The sequence below is a fragment of the Tachypleus tridentatus genome, chromosome 2, assembly GCF_004210375.1.
Source record: "Tachypleus tridentatus isolate NWPU-2018 chromosome 2, ASM421037v1, whole genome shotgun sequence".
Taxonomy (NCBI): Eukaryota; Metazoa; Arthropoda; class Merostomata; order Xiphosura; family Limulidae; genus Tachypleus; species Tachypleus tridentatus.
In genome coordinates, this window is record NC_134826.1 from 120,250,649 (window position 1) to 120,270,841 (window position 20,193).

Here is a 20,193-nt window from a genome sequence, read left to right on the forward strand (position 1 = left end):
GGGCTAGTGTCAGGGCGATGGATTCGCAATTTGAAGGTTGCGGGTTTTAATCTCTGTCAACGAACATGACTTTCAGCAGTGGGGGCGTTATAATGTTACTCTAAATCCCATTATTTGCTGATAAAAGAGTAGCTGAAGAGTTGGCGTTAGGTGTTGTTGAATAGCTACCTTCCCTATTGCCTATTATTGCTAAATTAGGGACGGCTAGTGGAAATAACTTTCGGGTGAAATTAACAAAGCAAACACATTACTATAGGTTTAATGACGTATGAAGAGAAGCAAATGTCTCCGTGATTGGCATTTAATGTAACTACAGAACAACAAATTTAAAAGAACGAGTGATATTTGATATATCACAAGGGTTTTAATTTTTTTCACCATGTAATAATATTGGTTTAAAAAATATAAACACGTTACATATTTATTAAGGATTCTATTGTGCCGAGTGCAGTATATATTCAATAAGTCTGTATTGAATATGGGGATAGTTTTATCTCTTTATTATTAAGTTCAAAGTTACTCTATGGGTTACCTCAACCATGAGCAATCGAACCTAGAACTTGAGTGTTATAAGCCTCAATTTTAGTGTTGAGCCACCAGAGGGATGAAAATAAAACGATATTCAATCTTTGTTAAAAAAAATATAATTTTTCCATAATACGTGATTAGTACTTATGTGTAACTTTATATTATTTAAAGCATCTTTGTTGTCATTAAATTGTACTATATATGAAATAAATAAGAAAACAACGTACAAAGTGAGTATTAAATAACAAATTGCACAAAATAAATACGCACAAGCATGAGAACAATGTACTGTGACAGAGAATGTGCAGCGAAAATGAATACATTATTTAGAACTTTAATATTTAGTATGTTAGCCCATTTTCATAGAACTTTACATTGTACTTTTATATTCTCATACAATTGATCAATGAAGGGCTGTGTAATGTTGTTCTAGATATTCTCTAACATTTTACACAATTTATTCCAAGTTGAACTGTTGTCGTTTAACTTTATCAGTGCCCAAGTAACCCTATATTATTTCGATCTTGTTTATATCATAGTGACTGTTCTATTAGACTTTCTATGTCTCTAGTAGATTGTCACTACACTGTCTGTACGCCTGGAGTCATTTCCATGTTAAAAGATGAAGTCCTACCCAAAGAAACACGTTTCTTAGATAATGGTTTGGTGGATTAAAAGATGCTTTTATCTGTCGGCAGTCAGGGAACCATCGATTTTATGAAAGTCTGCAACATTCTTGGCTAATATACAACTTCACAATTGTATTGATAAACTTACACTGTAACTATTGTAGACCGACTGCTATAACACCCTCTAGTTAGCCTTCGAACAAGCTGCCGTTGATTATTGCCAAAAAACTTAAACTCGTAAATAAGGAACACTTTTTACTCTGTATAATCATCACATCTCTGTACCTGAGTTTCAATATTTGTTGTCGTTGTTGTATTTTCTCAGCAAAGGTTTCCAGGCATCTCCACGCCCACTGAGACAATTTTAAACTAATACGTATTTTACTGTTCTTAAATAAATATTAATATTTTTACTTGCAGCAAAGTCATATGCAATATATCAACTGTAACGTTATCCTACCCTACATTACCTTAGATAGTTAGAGTTTTCTTCTTTAACCACTGGTTGCCTGGCACCCAGTGACATTGTACCGTGCCAACCGACATGTTTACACGAAAATATATAATACTACCCTGTGTAGTTTACACTTCATACCCACTTTCCCTCTCTGTTTCCATAATTATTTCTAAGAATGCAAAATGGGTGATATCCTATGTAAACAGGTTAAAAGTACACAGAAAGAAAATATTTGAATTGTTTTAACCCACATAAGCAAAACAGCGAGAAATTAATTGTTAAAATTTCTATAATTGCAGTAAAATAACTGTTATAATTTTGAACGTTGTGGGGTTACATGAAGAAGGAATTAGAACGAAAAGCTTTAGAATGGTGCACTATTAAAACGGCCCTGCATGGCCAGTTGGTTAAGGCACTCGACTTGTAATCCGAGGGTTGGGGGTTCGAATCATCGTCACATCAAATATGTTCGCCCTTTCAGCCGTGGGGGCGTTATAAAGTTACGGTCAATCCCACTATTCGCTGGTAAAACAGTAGCCCAAGAGTTGGCGGTGAGTGGTTATGACTATCTGTCTTCCCTCTAGTCTTACACTGCTAAATTAGGGACGGCTAGAGCAGATAGCTTTCGAGCTATGTGCAACATTAAAAATAAACCAAACTATTTAGACGAAAATGACTCGTTTTGAGTTGTCTGGGATGAGTGTTAAAAATGAAATCTATGTTTGGTTTTATGATTTAGTAATTCCAGTTTTAAATACTTACAAAATTTATATACTAGTTTTTAATATAATCTGTGGAAATTTATTATGGACGTTCGTAAGTAAACACCAACAGGTAAAGAGCCCAGGAAACAGGGCAGTTTTAATACGAAATTGAATGTAAGAACAAACTTCATGCAATTTAAATTTCTTCAACTAAAGTCTTACAAGTCTCTCCATATTAATATTTCTTAATTATGTAATAGTTTCTACCAGAAGATTTGTTTGTTTTATTTGCTATCTTCGCTCTTCCATTGGGAGGAATCTAATTCTGGTTTGTATTTTTCACCTTTATAAGTCCATAAATTTACAACTGGATCAACAGGGTACTCTACTGGAGACGTTCATAAAAATCTTCATTAAAAATCAATATTTGTAATAGTTAATGGTGCACTACATCTTTCTTAACCTGAAAATGGCCTAGGATGGTCGAAACGTTGTTCTCTCCTTATCAATAAAAGTTTTAATACCCATACCATCCGTTTTGAGATACATTTTTATTTCAATGGGTTTCTTATCATCAAGAATCCACGGGTTGCTTGACACCTGAGAGATGTCTTAGAGTAATAAATAAGTAATACATATGACAACGAAAAATGGATGAAAAGTTCATTGTGCCACCAGATTGTTTATGTGTGATCAATAGAAATTTCGTGAGGTGATTTACGAGTCGCTGTGTTTGGTTATTTCATTTCTAAAGTCCTAGGTTGTCTTTATCCTTTATTAAATGAAAATCGTGTCATTCAGCACAAAGTTTGAGCTCAGTGCATTGCTGATGCTAGTTCGTATTCAGGAAGACCTGTGGTTGCTATGGTAACACAAACTCTCTTTTCTAGCCCCATGGGATTTGTTCCCCGATATTTAGACAGTTACATGCTTCAATTGTAAGTGTAAGACTATCATTATTGGATGTCCTTGTAAAAGTGAAACACGTCAACTACACAAAATGGATTTAGAGTTATTGAAATACCTTTAACAAGGTTTCCAACTTTCTGTTCGTCCACCCAGAGCCAAGATGAGTAAATAAAGAAGCAAGCGACACAGAAAAATATTGATTAATTTCTGCTAAGCATTCATTACATTAGATAAGAATTTGTGACGTGACAAACTGTAGCTATTTAGTTTTAAAGATGTAGAATAATAAAAAAACACAAACTTTCTAAATCAGCACATCTGCTTTGACACTCCCTACACGATTATTTGAATAAATACTGCTTGCATAAAAGTTGTTTATTTACTATTTGATTATCTTTGATAAGAACGAAACTATAGAATAGACCATATAGGTTCTATTCCCAGCGATTATTGAACCATTTTGCATACACACATTCTTTAGACTTGCCTTTGAGCCAACAAGAGGCGTGCGTGAAAATAAAGGATATATCAGACATTTTTAACTTTGGCAAACGATGTCGATTACATATTTTTTTTATCAAATATTTAACATAGTAGGTACAACTCAGAAAAAATAATTATATATCGCACTGATTTTAAATTGCAAACAAAATCAAACTCGACAGGAAAAAATCAGGAACAATTTGAACAGTTCTTGTTTGTTTGTTTGTTTTTAACACGCTTGGCAATGCCGGGCCTGAACAGTTCTAGTCCTTACTTTAGGGAAGAGTAATTTTATCTTAACAACAGCCCCAGGATGGCCAGGTGGTTAGAAGCTTTACTTCTAACATGAGGGTCGCGGGTTCGATTCCTTGTCATACCAAAATGCCCGTCCTCTCGGCCGTGATGGTCAGTCCAACAGTTCGTTGGTAAAGGAGTAGCTGAAGAAGAGTTGGCGGTGGGTGGTGATAACTGTCTGCCTTCCCTTTAGTCTTACGCTGCTAAATTAGGGACGGCTAGCGCAGATAGACCTACTGTAGCTTTGTGTGAAATTAAACAAAAAAAAATTTAACAGTACTCTAACTTTTGTATTACTGAATTTAGTATTAAGAACTGTGATACCACGTACCATATAGACTCTCACACCCCTAAACAAAAGGGAAAACCAAACTGAAAATATCACTAAAAACTATTTTTTATGCATTAAGCTGCGTAGATATCACGGCATAAAAAACACTCACGAAGTGCTGTGGCGTTAGTATCCTTAGATTCACTTAAGGGTCACCGTGTCACTTCCTGTTTTTATATGTTTAACTGTTGTTTTTGTCCTGAAAATAAACCAAGTGTAATTAAAACAAAATAATAAGGAGATTTTTACAAAATAATTAAAAAATAACTTAGTGTATCTATTTTTCAGGTGTAAAACATAATTTGTATAATAAAGAATTAAATTTTTAGAAAGCTCAACTAGTTAAATATTTTCTTATATTTATAAAAAAAGTGTTTACTTGAAATATTACTTCTTTGTCTCTAATAAAGATAAAACCAAACAAAAACGGATTTTGAGCATATTGACATAAATTTCAGGAAAAGAGAAACTTCAGTTTGGTACTACATTCTATTTGCCGAGCTACAGTTAGAATGTTCTAGACCTAATTCGGTGTATAAATATTCTCTGACAGATTATTATTTAGATCTAGGCTGCTTGATTATGAATTTAGCGATAAATGAGCGTATATTGACTATGTTTAAAGTGAAATTATCACAGATTGTATTGTAGTGACAGAGTAGAGAATAATAATTCGTTCGTTTGGTTAATTGTGTCCTAAAGCAACTGAGTCAGGTTGCGTGGACTTTGACGGAAAAAAAAAAGTTTATTTAAAGCTCTGGATACAACTGTGATAACCAACAGCGTGACAAACATTTGTATGTAACTTTCACTTATATATCTTTGTATACGATATCTCGTATATCTTTCAATATATTGTTTTAAAAACAATGTACTATGTTATTTTGTTTGTTGGTTGAAATATATCGTCAACGAGTTTAAGACATCTACTGTAAAGAATCCGGCCTTCAAAACCTTACAATGGTAATTACAAAGTATCAACAAAAATCTTTGTATACGACTATTTCAAACCAAAAAATACTCACTTCATCAGAAGAATGCAGACTATTTAGAAAAACGTTAAACGTTGTAAGTAGATGCGTTGATTTTTTTTACATCTCAAAACTAGGAGATTCTGTTGAACCCTTTCCAAGTGCGTTCGTGAGAGTAACAAATATTTTCATTTCTTGATTTTGAAATTCACATGTGATCTTGTAGCTTAAAGAATGTTTAATTCTTCTCATAACTGTAGTATAAATTGCAACATTAAGCATTTCTTATGTGGTATAATTTTAGTGTCTATTGAATGACAGACTACACAATACTGTAATGTTTTATGAGTGGTTAATGACCTTCCGGTCGTTTTCGGAAAAATACACATAAGTCAATTTTATTCTTTAAATACTGTCGCCGTAAAAATATCTTCTATATTGTTTTTATGCCCTAGTGATGCTACAAATATAAAGTTTAAAAATCGTAAATTATGATATTTTTCTAAAAACAAGTGAATATTTAGTAAATAATCGAATATTTAGTAATCGTTCTCACTAAAAGAAAAAAAGACAACAAATAAAGATATTAGTATATCAATTTATCTACCGTTTACTGGTAAAATATTGTCATCCAGTGTTATACGAAATTAATTAATAGCAGTATTTCCAAGTTGAACGAAATGATCAATTTAACAAACTTATGAAGCACTTTTTACATTTTAACCAATTTACAATCTGTCGAAGCAACGTATATCTGTTTGAAGGTAAATTTCATATAATTTTCTCATCGTAAAATAAGTGTTTTAGAGGAAGAATATTCAATTGTGTTGGAAGTTCTATAAAAATGCTTAAAATATCAGTTAGTTAATGCACTCATAGCTAAGAACGAGGTTGTTTGTTTACAACTTTCGCCCATAGGGGGAAGCAAGTCAAAGGTACCCACTACCATCTTTTGGGCTATTCTTGTCCGAAAAAATAGTGGAATTTTACTGTTGTTCTTATAATGCATCCGTGATCCCAATTGCATAGATCTCCTTTTCGTGACAATGAGCAGCGAACCGCGAACCTTCGAATTTACAGTTTGGAATGCCTACCACTAGATCATGCCTTTTCATCAAGGAAATAGAAACACAAAGTGAACAATGTAATAATTCAAATTTAAAGGTGTATATTGAATTATTTCGCTGGAAACTAGGCCACTCTCTTTCATCAAATAGATTTAAAACAGAATATGAAGAATAGTGTAATCCAATTGTAACAGGATATTTAATTTTTATTGACGGTACTCACTACATTAATGGACATTTGGTGAAGTTTATTCGAAACACATGACACGAAGTTAACTCAACTACATGCACTGCACACGATACGCAGTTAATGTTAACGTGTACTGCATCTATTTTGTGTATTTGTTTCATTGTTAAATTTCGCTCAAGGCTACTCTAGGGTTGTCTTCGCTGGTCGTACCTAATTTAAAAGTGACAGACTGGAAGGAAGATGACTAGTTACCAGTACTTGGGCTACTATTATCTTAATCGAGGGATTAAACTTAACGTTATAGAGCCACCAAAACTGAAAGGGCGAACATTTTAGGTGACGGAATTCGACCCAACAACTCGCAGATTAAGACCTGAGTGCTCTGACCAACAGGCCGTACTAGACCTTTTTTGTACTTGTATTGACCTAGTGAGATAATTAAAAACCTGCGATCATTAAACTCACCTCGTCATTCTATCATCTGAACACGTGCTATTGCTTTTCCGAATTATATGTAATGCTTAACATATAGTGATTAAATTTTCATATGGAATTTCCTTTTCTAGACCTACAAATGACATGGAAAATAAAAATCGACAAAAAGAACTTTTTAACAAGAAGAGAGTATAGAAGCTTCTCTTCTCCTTACTTCCGAAGCATTGCCCGACATGGCCAGGTGGTTAGGGCGCTCTACATAGGTCGCCTGTGGGTCACAGGTTCCAATATTCGTTACACCAAACATGCTTGCCCATTCAATCGCAGTGGCGTTATAATGTTAGGGTCAATTCTACTATTCGTTGGTAAAAGACTAACCCATAAGTTGGCGGTGTGTGGTGCTGACTAGCTGCCTTTCCTATCGTTTTACATTGCTAAATTAGGAATGGCTAGCGTAGATAGCCCTCGTGCAAGTTTGCGTGAAATTAAAAAAAAAGCGAACAGAATGCTTCCTATGTGTTCTTGGGTTCTTGTCAAGGTCTAAAGCAACATCTTATAAATACAAATAACGCTTAATCTTGGTGGAGGTATTTTCATGGGTTTATGTATCAATAATATGTTTTTAGTACATGGCAAATTAGATTAGATATGTTATCTTGTATTATCAGAAGAAGACTATATGCTTTTAAGTGATCTAGGCTTTTTAAAGTAAGACACTCCCTAGACAGTATGTCATCTATATATATATATATACTGCTAGAGCATGTAGAACATTTAAAAATAAACAAAGAAAAGCTTTTAGCAGCTGAAATACAAAACTGAAATATTTGAGAGAAAAAGAAATGTTATCACTCTTTCAACCAAACAAACTTGATCGGTATCGTTGAAACCGTTTCAGATCTTTCCGCTGTATCACCGAATACAGATGTCAAAGTAAGAATTAAAATATCCATCGAAACGTTTTTCTTGCAATGAAAACCAACGCTAAATATTTAATGATTTTTTTAGTTGCGATATCAAAATAATTAAAATCTTACAACCCTAAACACCAAGAGCAGGCAAAGAAATTTGTTGTCCATTATTTTGAAAGGTCAAGGAATTTTGTTCATATCCTAAAATTTTGTTTCGTTTCCATAAATGCTTCGATTTAGTTACTTAGCTCAGAGTATATTTTATTTTTGTAATAGCAGCTGACAGTCTTTCTAAGACCTCAGCTTTATTTTCTAGCAACATTAGAAAAACGCTGGATTTGTCTCTGTAGGTGACCTTAAATGTGGAGAAAGGCTTACCTCTGGGGCTACTGATACGTGGAGGTATGGAAGACGGCTTAGGGATTTTTGTTACAGGGGTTGATAACCCATCTGCTGCTGACTTGGCAGGATTACAGGTAGGTGCTTAACCTAAGAGGATTAGGCTTAAAGTATTTATATATATATGTACATGAATTTTGTGTGTGTGTGCTTGTCGCCATCCATTACAATCTCCACATGTCATACCCCACTCATGAACACACATATAAATATAACTCATTGTTCTTTAAGAACACAGTTGAAGTTCATTTGTGTTATGCCCAATAAAAGGTTGTGAGAAAGTGCGGATGATATAATCTAAGCCACTTCGTAATTATATGTACAGCAATGGATTCAGTTACTCACACGTATTGCATCTATCAAACACTCTCTATTTTATAATTCAGTTGTTGAGTCATTCAGGCAAAATTCAGAAGTGGTTTAAATATTTTGAATTTCATGTAAGGAAGCATTTTTATCATCATTAGTCAACCGACAACACAACTGTTTCGTGTTTTTATTAAGAACTTGTGGTCTACAATGATTTAATTGCTTAAAACAATTGTTCTTCTTTCCATTTTTAGCGCAAAGCTACACAATAACTTATATGCCCTCTGTTCGCCGCTGGAACAGAACCCCAAATTTTAGCATTGTAAGCCTGAAAACTTACCCCTGACGTTTACAATAAAAGAAATGAGCTTATAAATAACAGATACGATAATTAAACGAAAATGCTCACGAATAATAAATTACTAGTAATACTCAATAACCTAAGAAGATATTAAAACCTGAAATGATTGAATTATACAGAATAATCAAACAAGTATGCCCCTATTAACGTTATGTGATTGTTACCATTCTTAAAATTACTTTCAGCACATGTTGGATATGAAGTTAAGAAGTAGAAGTTGTTGTTGTTGTTTTTTATCGAGGCTTACGAATTTTCCGATATACAATACGTTTTCCCCTAGTTTATTCGCCATTCTTCTCCATTATGCTTATCATAATAGCATTTCTTCAGCTGTGGTCCATAAAATTACCTGTACCCTAGTGCTACAGCGGTAATTCTAAAAAGTTATAACACTTAAATCTGGAATTTGATTCTTCACGGTGAACACAGAGATTGCCCAAATGTGGCTTTGCTAAAAACAAAACAAACTGAAAACTACCAATAGATTCTTTGCAACTTGAATTGTTGAAAAATTAAAGAGTTTTAAAAAAGTAGAATAAACAAATTATAAATTAAATCTTTTCTGTTGTTTATAATTCTTTAAACAACGGATTTTACGGTTATGATTTCTTAGTTTTTAAATGTATGGATTTCTACAGATTAGGATCTTTAAAAAGCTAATCAGTTTTACATTTTTCTGGTTTGATTACATAATTTTTAAAGTTCGTTTTACGGATATAAATAGTTACCAGATTATTTTTAGTTAACGATATGATCACATGTCTCTACAACTTAGTTATAAAGACATCAGTTTTTAAGAGGATTGTTTTTTGTTTTTTTCCAATTTCGTACAAAGCTACCCGAGAGCCATTTGCGCTAACTGTCCCTAATTTAGCAGTGTAAGACTAGAGGGAAGGCATCTAGTCATCACCCCCTACCACCAACTCTTGGGCTACTCTTTTACCAACGATTTGTTTGTTTGTTTCTTTGGAATTTCGCACAAAGTTACTCGAGGGCTATCTGTGCTAGCCGTCTCTAATTTAGCAGTGTAAGACTAGAGGGAAGGCAGCTAGTCATCACCACCCACCGCCAACTCTTGGGTTACTCTTTTACCAACGAATAGTGGGATTGACCGTCACATTATACACCCCCACGGCTGGGAGGGCGAGCATGTTTAGCGCAACGCGGGCGCGAACCCGCGACCCTCGGATTACGAGTCGCACGCCTTACGCACTTGGCCATGCCAGGCCCTTTTACCAACGAATAATGGGAATGACCGTCACGTTACAACTCTTCCACGGCCGAAAGGACGAGCATATTTGGTGCGATGGAAGATTTGAATCCGCGACCCTAGAATTACGAATTGAGTGCCTTAACCACCTGGCCATGCCGGGCTGTTCACAAAACGAAAACTATAAGTAAAACGATAGGAACAGAAAATATTAAAACTTTTTTTTAGTCTGTTAAATACGGATAAGATATCAATCACTGGCCCAAAAGCTTTAAAAATATCACTTGTAAGATGTTTTTTGTTTTAGTTTCACTTACAATAAAGTATTACTAAAATCAAAGTAACTGTTTTTTTTACAACGATTAGTAAAATATTAGTTGAATCAGTTGGAAGTTTAAGCTGGTTGACTATTTTCTTTATTAAGAAGAAAAAGAATTAGATTAGATTTCCGCTGGACTTTTTTAAAATGCATTTACACAATGGGCTATCTGCAGTTTTACCACTGCAGGGATTCAACCATCCTTAATTTAGTATTTCAAATCGGTAAATTTACGGCTGACTCATCTCGAAAGACCAATAAGAATATATTCAAAGTATCTCTAATCCCTATCATTACTGTAAATTACAGCCAAACATACCAAACGCTTGTATTTAGTTCCACATATATATAGCTCATCCTGATAAAAATATATTATTTATACATAAAGACATTAACATTTTAAATCCTGAATTTCGCGTGTTTAATCTATTCTAATAAACAATTTAACCCTTAATATCTTCGCTTTGTCACATTTTATGCTTTTCGTGTTCTAGTTCTGTTTACAGACTCTCTGCTCTAATCTTTATTGAAGGACATATCGTTCTCATCAGACGAACTCTTCCTGCTTCCAGAAATGAACATTTTGCGTTACCCTGGAGACAAAGACTGAGTCAGCTTTCTTGTTATTATTGGTCTTTGTTAAGAAGAACAAGATGAAGCTCAACCAATAAATCAATATCTCTATACTGGCTAATCAGACTCTAACAAGTTCTAGCCCAGCTTATATGAAGGAAAATAATGAGTTCTACAGGAACATAAACACTGACTCTGCACGCTTTATTATTGAAAATATATTTAATTTTCGTGTTGCAACTACTTATAAAATTGATTTGGTTTGCTATGAATTTCGCGCAAAGCTACACGAGGGCTATCTGCACTAGCCGTCTCTAATTTAGACTAGAAGGAAGGCAGCTAATCATCACTACCCACTGCCAAATCTTGGGCTACTCTTTTACTAACGAATAGTGGGATTGACCGTCAAATTATAATGTCCATACAGCTGAAAGTGTAAACTTATAAAATAACGAGTGTTTTGTTCGTTGATGTCAGTTTCGTCCATTTATCTTCCTTATATTTTATTTATATGCTCTTGAATTTGTTGTTCTGATTCAAATGCATTGTTTCGTTTTTCTTGATCGTCAGAAAACAAAACTACATAAAAAATACCTATCAGAAAGAAGGTAAACTTAATTACTTTTAACACGTAACGTATAACGTATACATAGTGGTGGCAAAATATCTTAATATATTTCCGATTTTTGCGGAACGTTTACAGCGAAATTTGAAAACTCAAATAGACCATTTAGTACTGAAACAGAATAGCAACAAATATTTCAAAGGTTTTTAATTTTTTTAGGCATCAGTATTCGAAATTTTATGATCGTTTGAAAATTATAATTTCAGTTACATTTTCCGAAGAACTGAACCCTTTTCCAGGTCGTTTTTCTCTCTATTTTCTTGTTATTTTGTTTTTCCTTCTTTTTCATGGAAATAAATGAAAATTATTTTATAATTTAGTTGTTTTTTGGGATGAATACGTACGTTGATTTAGAATAAGTACAGAATCCATAATGAAACACCTTCCAACAAGTACAGAATCCATAATGAAACATCTACCAACAAGTACAGGATCCGTAATGAAACACCTTCCGACAAATACAATATCCATAATGAAACACCTTCCAACAAGTACAGAATTCATAATGAAACACATTCCAACAAGCACCGAATCCATGACAAACATCTTCAAACAAGTACAGAATCCATAATGAAACATCTTCAAACGTATACAGAATCCATAATGAAATACCTTCTAACAAGTACGAAATCCATAATGAAACACCTTTCAACAAGTACAGAATCCATAATGAAACACCTTCCAATAAGTACAGAATCCATTATAAAACACCTTCCAACAAGTACCGAATCCATGCTGAAAGATCTTCAAACGTATACAGAACCCATAATGAAACATCTTGAAACGTATACAGAATCCATAATGAAATACCTTCTAACAAGTACGAAATTCATAATGAAACACCTTCCAATAAGTACAGAATCCATAATGAAACACTTTCCAACAAGTACCAAATCCATGATGAAACATCTTCAAACAAGTACAGAATCCATAATGAAACACTTTCCAACAAGTACAGAATCCATAATGAAACACCTTCCAACAAGTACCAAATCCATGATGAAACATCTTCAAACAAGTACAGAATCCATAATGAAACACCTACCAACAAGTACAGAATCCATAATGAAACACCTTCTAACAAGTACGAAATCCATAATGAAACACCTACCAACAAGTACAGGATCCATAATGAAACACCTTCCGACAAGTACAGAATCCATAATGAAACACCTACCAACAAGTACAGGATCCATGATGAAACATCTTCAAACAAGTACAGAATCCATAATGAAACATCTTGAAACGTATACAGAATCCATAATGAAATACCTTCTAACAAGTACGAAATTCATAATGAAACACCTTTCAACAAGTACAGAATCCATAATGAAACACCTTCCAACAAGTACCGAATCCATGCTGAAAGATCTTCAAACGTATACAGAACCCATAATGAAACATCTTGAAACGTATACAGAATCCATAATGAAATACCTTCTAACAAGTACGAAATTCATAATGAAACACCTTCCAATAAGTACAGAATCCATAATGAAACACTTTCCAACAAGTACCAAATCCATGATGAAACATCTTCAAACAAGAACAGAATCTATAATGAAACACTTTCCAACAAGTACAGAATCCATAATGAAATACCTTCCAACAAGTACAGAATCCATAATGAAACACCTTCCAACAACTACCAAATCCATGATGAAACATCTTCAAACAAGTACAGAATCCATAATGAAACACTTTCCAACAAGTACAGAATCCATAATGAAACACCTTCCAACAAGTACCAAATCCATGATGAAACATCTTCAAACAAGTACAGAATCCATAATGAAACACCTACCAACAAGTACAGAATCCATAATGAAACACCTTCTAACAAGTACGAAATCCATAATGAAACACCTTTCAACAAGTACAGAATCCATAATGAAACACCTTCCAATAAGTACAGAATCCATTATAAAACACCTTCCAACAAGTACCGAATCCATGCTGAAAGATCTTCAAACGTATACAGAACCCATAATGAAACATCTTGAAACGTATACAGAATCCATAATGAAATACCTTCTAACAAGTACGAAATTCATAATGAAACACCTTCCAATAAGTACAGAATCCATAATGAAACACTTTCCAACAAGTACCAAATCCATGATGAAACATCTTCAAACAAGTACAGGATCTATAATGAAACACTTTCCAACAAGTACAGAATCCATAATGAAATACCTTCCAACAAGTACAGAATCCATAATGAAACACCTTCCAACAACTACCAAATCCATGATGAAACATCTTCAAACAAGTACAGAATCCATAATGAAACACTTTCCAACAAGTACAGAATCCATAATGAAACACCTTCCAACAAGTACCAAATCCATGATGAAACATCTTCAAACAAGTACAGAATCCATAATGAAACACCTACCAACAAGTACAGAATCCATAATGAAACACCTTCTAACAAGTACGAAATCCACAATGAAACACCTACCAACAAGTACAGGATCCATAATGAAACACCTTCCGACAAGTACAGAATCCATAATGAAACACCTACCAACAAGTACAGGATCCATGATGAAACATCTTCAAACAAGTACAGAATCCATAATGAAACATCTTGAAACGTATACAGAATCCATAATGAAATACCTTCTAACAAGTACGAAATTCATAATGAAACACCTTTCAACAAGTACAGAATCCATAATGAAACACCTTCCAACAAGTACCGAATCCATGCTGAAAGATCTTCAAACGTATACAGAACCCATAATGAAACATCTTGAAACGTATACAGAATCCATAATGAAATACCTTCTAACAAGTACGAAATTCATAATGAAACACCTTCCAATAAGTACAGAATCCATAATGAAACACTTTCCAACAAGTACCAAATCCATGATGAAACATCTTCAAACAAGTACAGAATCTATAATGAAACACTTTCCAACAAGTACAGAATCCATAATGAAATACCTTCCAACAAGTACAGAATCCATAATGAAACACCTTCCAACAACTACCAAATCCATGATGAAACATCTTCAAACAAGTACAGAATCCATAATGAAACACTTTCCAACAAGTACAGAATCCATAATGAAACACCTTCCAACAAGTACCAAATCCATGATGAAACATCTTCAAACAAGTACAGAATCCATAATGAAACACCTACCAACAAGTACAGAATCCATAATGAAACACCTTCTAACAAGTACGAAATCCATAATGAAACACCTACCAACAAGTACAGGATCCATAATGAAACACTTTCCAACAAGTACAGAATCCATAATGAAACACCTTCCAACAAGTACCAAATCCATGATGAAACATCTTCAAACAAGTACAGAATCCATAATGAAACATCTTGAAACGTATACAGAATCCATAATGAAATACCTTCTAACAAGTACGAAATTCATAATGAAACACCTTTCAACAAGTACAGAATCCATAATGAAACACCTTCCAATAAGTACAGAATCCATTATAAAACACCTTCCAACAAGTACCGAATCCATGCTGAAAGATCTTCAAACGTATACAGAACCCATAATGAAACATCTTGAAACGTATACAGAATCCATAATGAAATACCTTCTAACAAGTACGAAATTCATAATGAAACACCTTCCAATAAGTACAGAATCCATAATGAAACACTTTCCAACAAGTACCAAATCCATGATGAAACATCTTCAAACAAGTACAGAATCTATAATGAAACACTTTCCAACAAGTACAGAATCCATAATGAAATACCTTCCAACAAGTACAGAATCCATAATGAAACACCTTCCAACAACTACCAAATCCATGATGAAACATCTTCAAACAAGTACAGAATCCATAATGAAACACTTTCCAACAAGTACAGAATCCATAATGAAACACCTTCTAACAAGTACGAAATCCATAATGAAACACTTACCAACAAGTACAGGATCCATAATGAAACACCTTCCGACAAGTACAGAATCCATAATGAAACACCTACCAACAAGTACAGGATCCATGATGAAGCATCTTCAAACAAGTACAGAATCCATAATGAAACACCTACCAACAAGTACAGGATCCATAATGAAACACCTTCCGACAAGTACAGAATCCATAATAAAACATCTACCAACAAGTACAGAATCCATAATGAAACATCTTCCAACAAGTACCAAATCCATGATGAAGCATCTTGAAACAAGTACAGAATCCATAATGAAATACCTTCCAACAAGTACAGAATCCATAATGAAACACCTACCAACAAGTACAGAATCCATAATGAAACACCTACCAACAAGTACAGAATCCATAATGAAACACCTTCCAACAAGTACCAAATCCATGATGAAGCATCTTCAAACAAGTTCAGGATCTATAATGAAACACCTACCAACAAGTACAGAATCCATAATGAAACACCTTCTAACAAGTACGAAATCCATAATGAAACACCTACCAACAAGTACAGGATCCATAATGAAACACCTTCCGACAAGTACAGAATCCATAATGAAACACCTACCAACAAGTACAGGATCCATGATGAAACATCTTCAAACAAGTACAGAATCCATAATGAAACATCTTGAAACGTATACAGAATCCATAATGAAATACCTTCTAACAAGTACGAAATTCATAATGAAACACCTTTCAACAAGTACAGAATCCATAATGAAACACCTTCCAACAAGTACCGAATCCATGCTGAAAGATCTTCAAACGTATACAGAACCCATAATGAAACATCTTGAAACGTATACAGAATCCATAATGAAATACCTTCTAACAAGTACGAAATTCATAATGAAACACCTTCCAATAAGTACAGAATTTATAATGAAACACTTTCCAACAAGTACCAAATCCATGATGAAACATCTTCAAACAAGTACAGAATCTATAATGAAACACTTTCCAACAAGTACAGAATCCATAATGAAATACCTTCCAACAAGTACAGAATCCATAATGAAACACCTTCCAACAACTACCAAATCCATGATGAAACATCTTCAAACAAGTACAGAATCCATAATGAAACACTTTCCAACAAGTACAGAATCCATAATGAAACACCTTCCAACAAGTACCAAATCCATGATGAAACATCTTCAAACAAGTACAGAATCCATAATGAAACATCTTCAAACGTATACAGAATCCATAATGAAATACCTTCTAACAAGTACGAAATCCATAATGAAACACCTTTCAACAAGTACAGAATCCATAATGAAACACCTTCCAATAAGTACAGAATCCATTATAAAACACCTTCCAACAAGTACCGAATCCATGCTGAAAGATCTTCAAACGTATACAGAACCCATAATGAAACATCTTGAAACGTATACAGAATCCATAATGAAATACCTTCTAACAAGTACGAAATTCATAATGAAACACCTTCCAATAAGTACAGAATCCATAATGAAACACTTTCCAACAAGTACCAAATCCATGATGAAACATCTTCAAACAAGTACAGAATCCATAATGAAACACTTTCCAACAAGTACAGAATCCATAATGAAACACCTTCCAACAAGTACCAAATCCATGATGAAACATCTTCAAACAAGTACAGAATCCATAATGAAACACCTACCAACAAGTACAGAATCCATAATGAAACACCTTCTAACAAGTACGAAATCCATAATGAAACACCTACCAACAAGTACAGGATCCATAATGAAACACCTTCCGACAAGTACAGAATCCATAATGAAACACCTACCAACAAGTACAGGATCCATGATGAAACATCTTCAAACAAGTACAGAATCCATAATGAAACATCTTGAAACGTATACAGAATCCATAATGAAATACCTTCTAACAAGTACGAAATTCATAATGAAACACCTTTCAACAAGTACAGAATCCATAATGAAACACCTTCCAACAAGTACCGAATCCATGCTGAAAGATCTTCAAACGTATACAGAACCCATAATGAAACATCTTGAAACGTATACAGAATCCATAATGAAATACCTTCTAACAAGTACGAAATTCATAATGAAACACCTTCCAATAAGTACAGAATCCATAATGAAACACTTTCCAACAAGTACCAAATCCATGATGAAACATCTTCAAACAAGAACAGAATCTATAATGAAACACTTTCCAACAAGTACAGAATCCATAATGAAATACCTTCCAACAAGTACAGAATCCATAATGAAACACCTTCCAACAACTACCAAATCCATGATGAAACATCTTCAAACAAGTACAGAATCCATAATGAAACACTTTCCAACAAGTACAGAATCCATAATGAAACACCTTCCAACAAGTACCAAATCCATGATGAAACATCTTCAAACAAGTACAGAATCCATAATGAAACACCTACCAACAAGTACAGAATCCATAATGAAACACCTTCTAACAAGTACGAAATCCATAATGAAACACCTTTCAACAAGTACAGAATCCATAATGAAACACCTTCCAATAAGTACAGAATCCATTATAAAACACCTTCCAACAAGTACCGAATCCATGCTGAAAGATCTTCAAACGTATACAGAACCCATAATGAAACATCTTGAAACGTATACAGAATCCATAATGAAATACCTTCTAACAAGTACGAAATTCATAATGAAACACCTTCCAATAAGTACAGAATCCATAATGAAACACTTTCCAACAAGTACCAAATCCATGATGAAACATCTTCAAACAAGTACAGAATCTATAATGAAACACTTTCCAACAAGTACAGAATCCATAATGAAATACCTTCCAACAAGTACAGAATCCATAATGAAACACCTTCCAACAACTACCAAATCCATGATGAAACATCTTCAAACAAGTACAGAATCCATAATGAAACACTTTCCAACAAGTACAGAATCCATAATGAAACACCTTCCAACAAGTACCAAATCCATGATGAAACATCTTCAAACAAGTACAGAATCCATAATGAAACACCTACCAACAAGTACAGAATCCATAATGAAACACCTTCTAACAAGTACGAAATCCATAATGAAACACCTACCAACAAGTACAGGATCCATAATGAAACACCTTCCGACAAGTACAGAATCCATAATGAAACACCTACCAACAAGTACAGGATCCATGATGAAACATCTTCAAACAAGTACAGAATCCATAATGAAACATCTTGAAACGTATACAGAATCCATAATGAAATACCTTCTAACAAGTACGAAATTCATAATGAAACACCTTTCAACAAGTACAGAATCCATAATGAAACACCTTCCAACAAGTACCGAATCCATGCTGAAAGATCTTCAAACGTATACAGAACCCATAATGAAACATCTTGAAACGTATACAGAATCCATAATGAAATACCTTCTAACAAGTACGAAATTCATAATGAAACACCTTCCAATAAGTACAGAATCCATAATGAAACACTTTCCAACAAGTACCAAATCCATGATGAAACATCTTCAAACAAGTACAGAATCTATAATGAAACACTTTCCAACAAGTACAGAATCCATAATGAAATACCTTCCAACAAGTACAGAATCCATAATGAAACACCTTCCAACAACTACCAAATCCATGATGAAACATCTTCAAACAAGTACAGAATCCATAATGAAACACTTTCCAACAAGTACAGAATCCATAATGAAACACCTTCCAACAAGTACCAAATCCATGATGAAACATCTTCAAACAAGTACAGAATCCATAATGAAACACCTACCAACAAGTACAGAATCCATAATGAAACACCTTCTAACAAGTACGAAATCCATAATGAAACACCTACCATCAAGTACAGGATCCATAATGAAACACTTTCCAACAAGTACAGAATCCATAATGAAACACCTTCCAACAAGTACCAAATCCATGATGAAACATCTTCAAACAAGTACAGAATCCATAATGAAACATCTTGAAACGTATACAGAATCCATAATGAAATACCTTCTAACAAGTACGAAATTCATAATGAAACACCTTTCAACAAGTACAGAATCCATAATGAAACACCTTCCAATAAGTACAGAATCCATTATAAAACACCTTCCAACAAGTACCGAATCCATGCTGAAAGATCTTCAAACGTATACAGAACCCATAATGAAACATCTTGAAACGTATACAGAATCCATAATGAAATACCTTCTAACAAGTACGAAATTCATAATGAAACACCTTCCAATAAGTACAGAATCCATAATGAAACACTTTCCAACAAGTACCAAATCCATGATGAAACATCTTCAAACAAGTACAGAATCTATAATGAAACACTTTCCAACAAGTACAGAATCCATAATGAAATACCTTCCAACAAGTACAGAATCCATAATGAAACACCTTCCAACAACTACCAAATCCATGATGAAACATCTTCAAACAAGTACAGAATCCATAATGAAACACTTTCCAACAAGTACAGAATCCATAATGAAACACCTTCTAACAAGTACGAAATCCATAATGAAACACTTACCAACAAGTACAGGATCCA

At 33.9% G+C, this 20,193-nt stretch overlaps 1 protein-coding gene across 1 annotated transcript in view; it reads left to right on the forward strand.

Moving 5' to 3' along the window:
* Positions 1 to 20,193, forward strand: part of LOC143244957 (whirlin-like) — a 150,603-nt gene that overhangs the window by 55,575 nt on the left and 74,835 nt on the right. Inside the window, exon 4 of the mRNA XM_076490566.1 lies at positions 8,260 to 8,385. Within this exon, the coding sequence (XP_076346681.1) occupies positions 8,260 to 8,385 (126 nt within the window). The remainder of the gene's footprint in view (positions 1 to 8,259; positions 8,386 to 20,193) is intronic.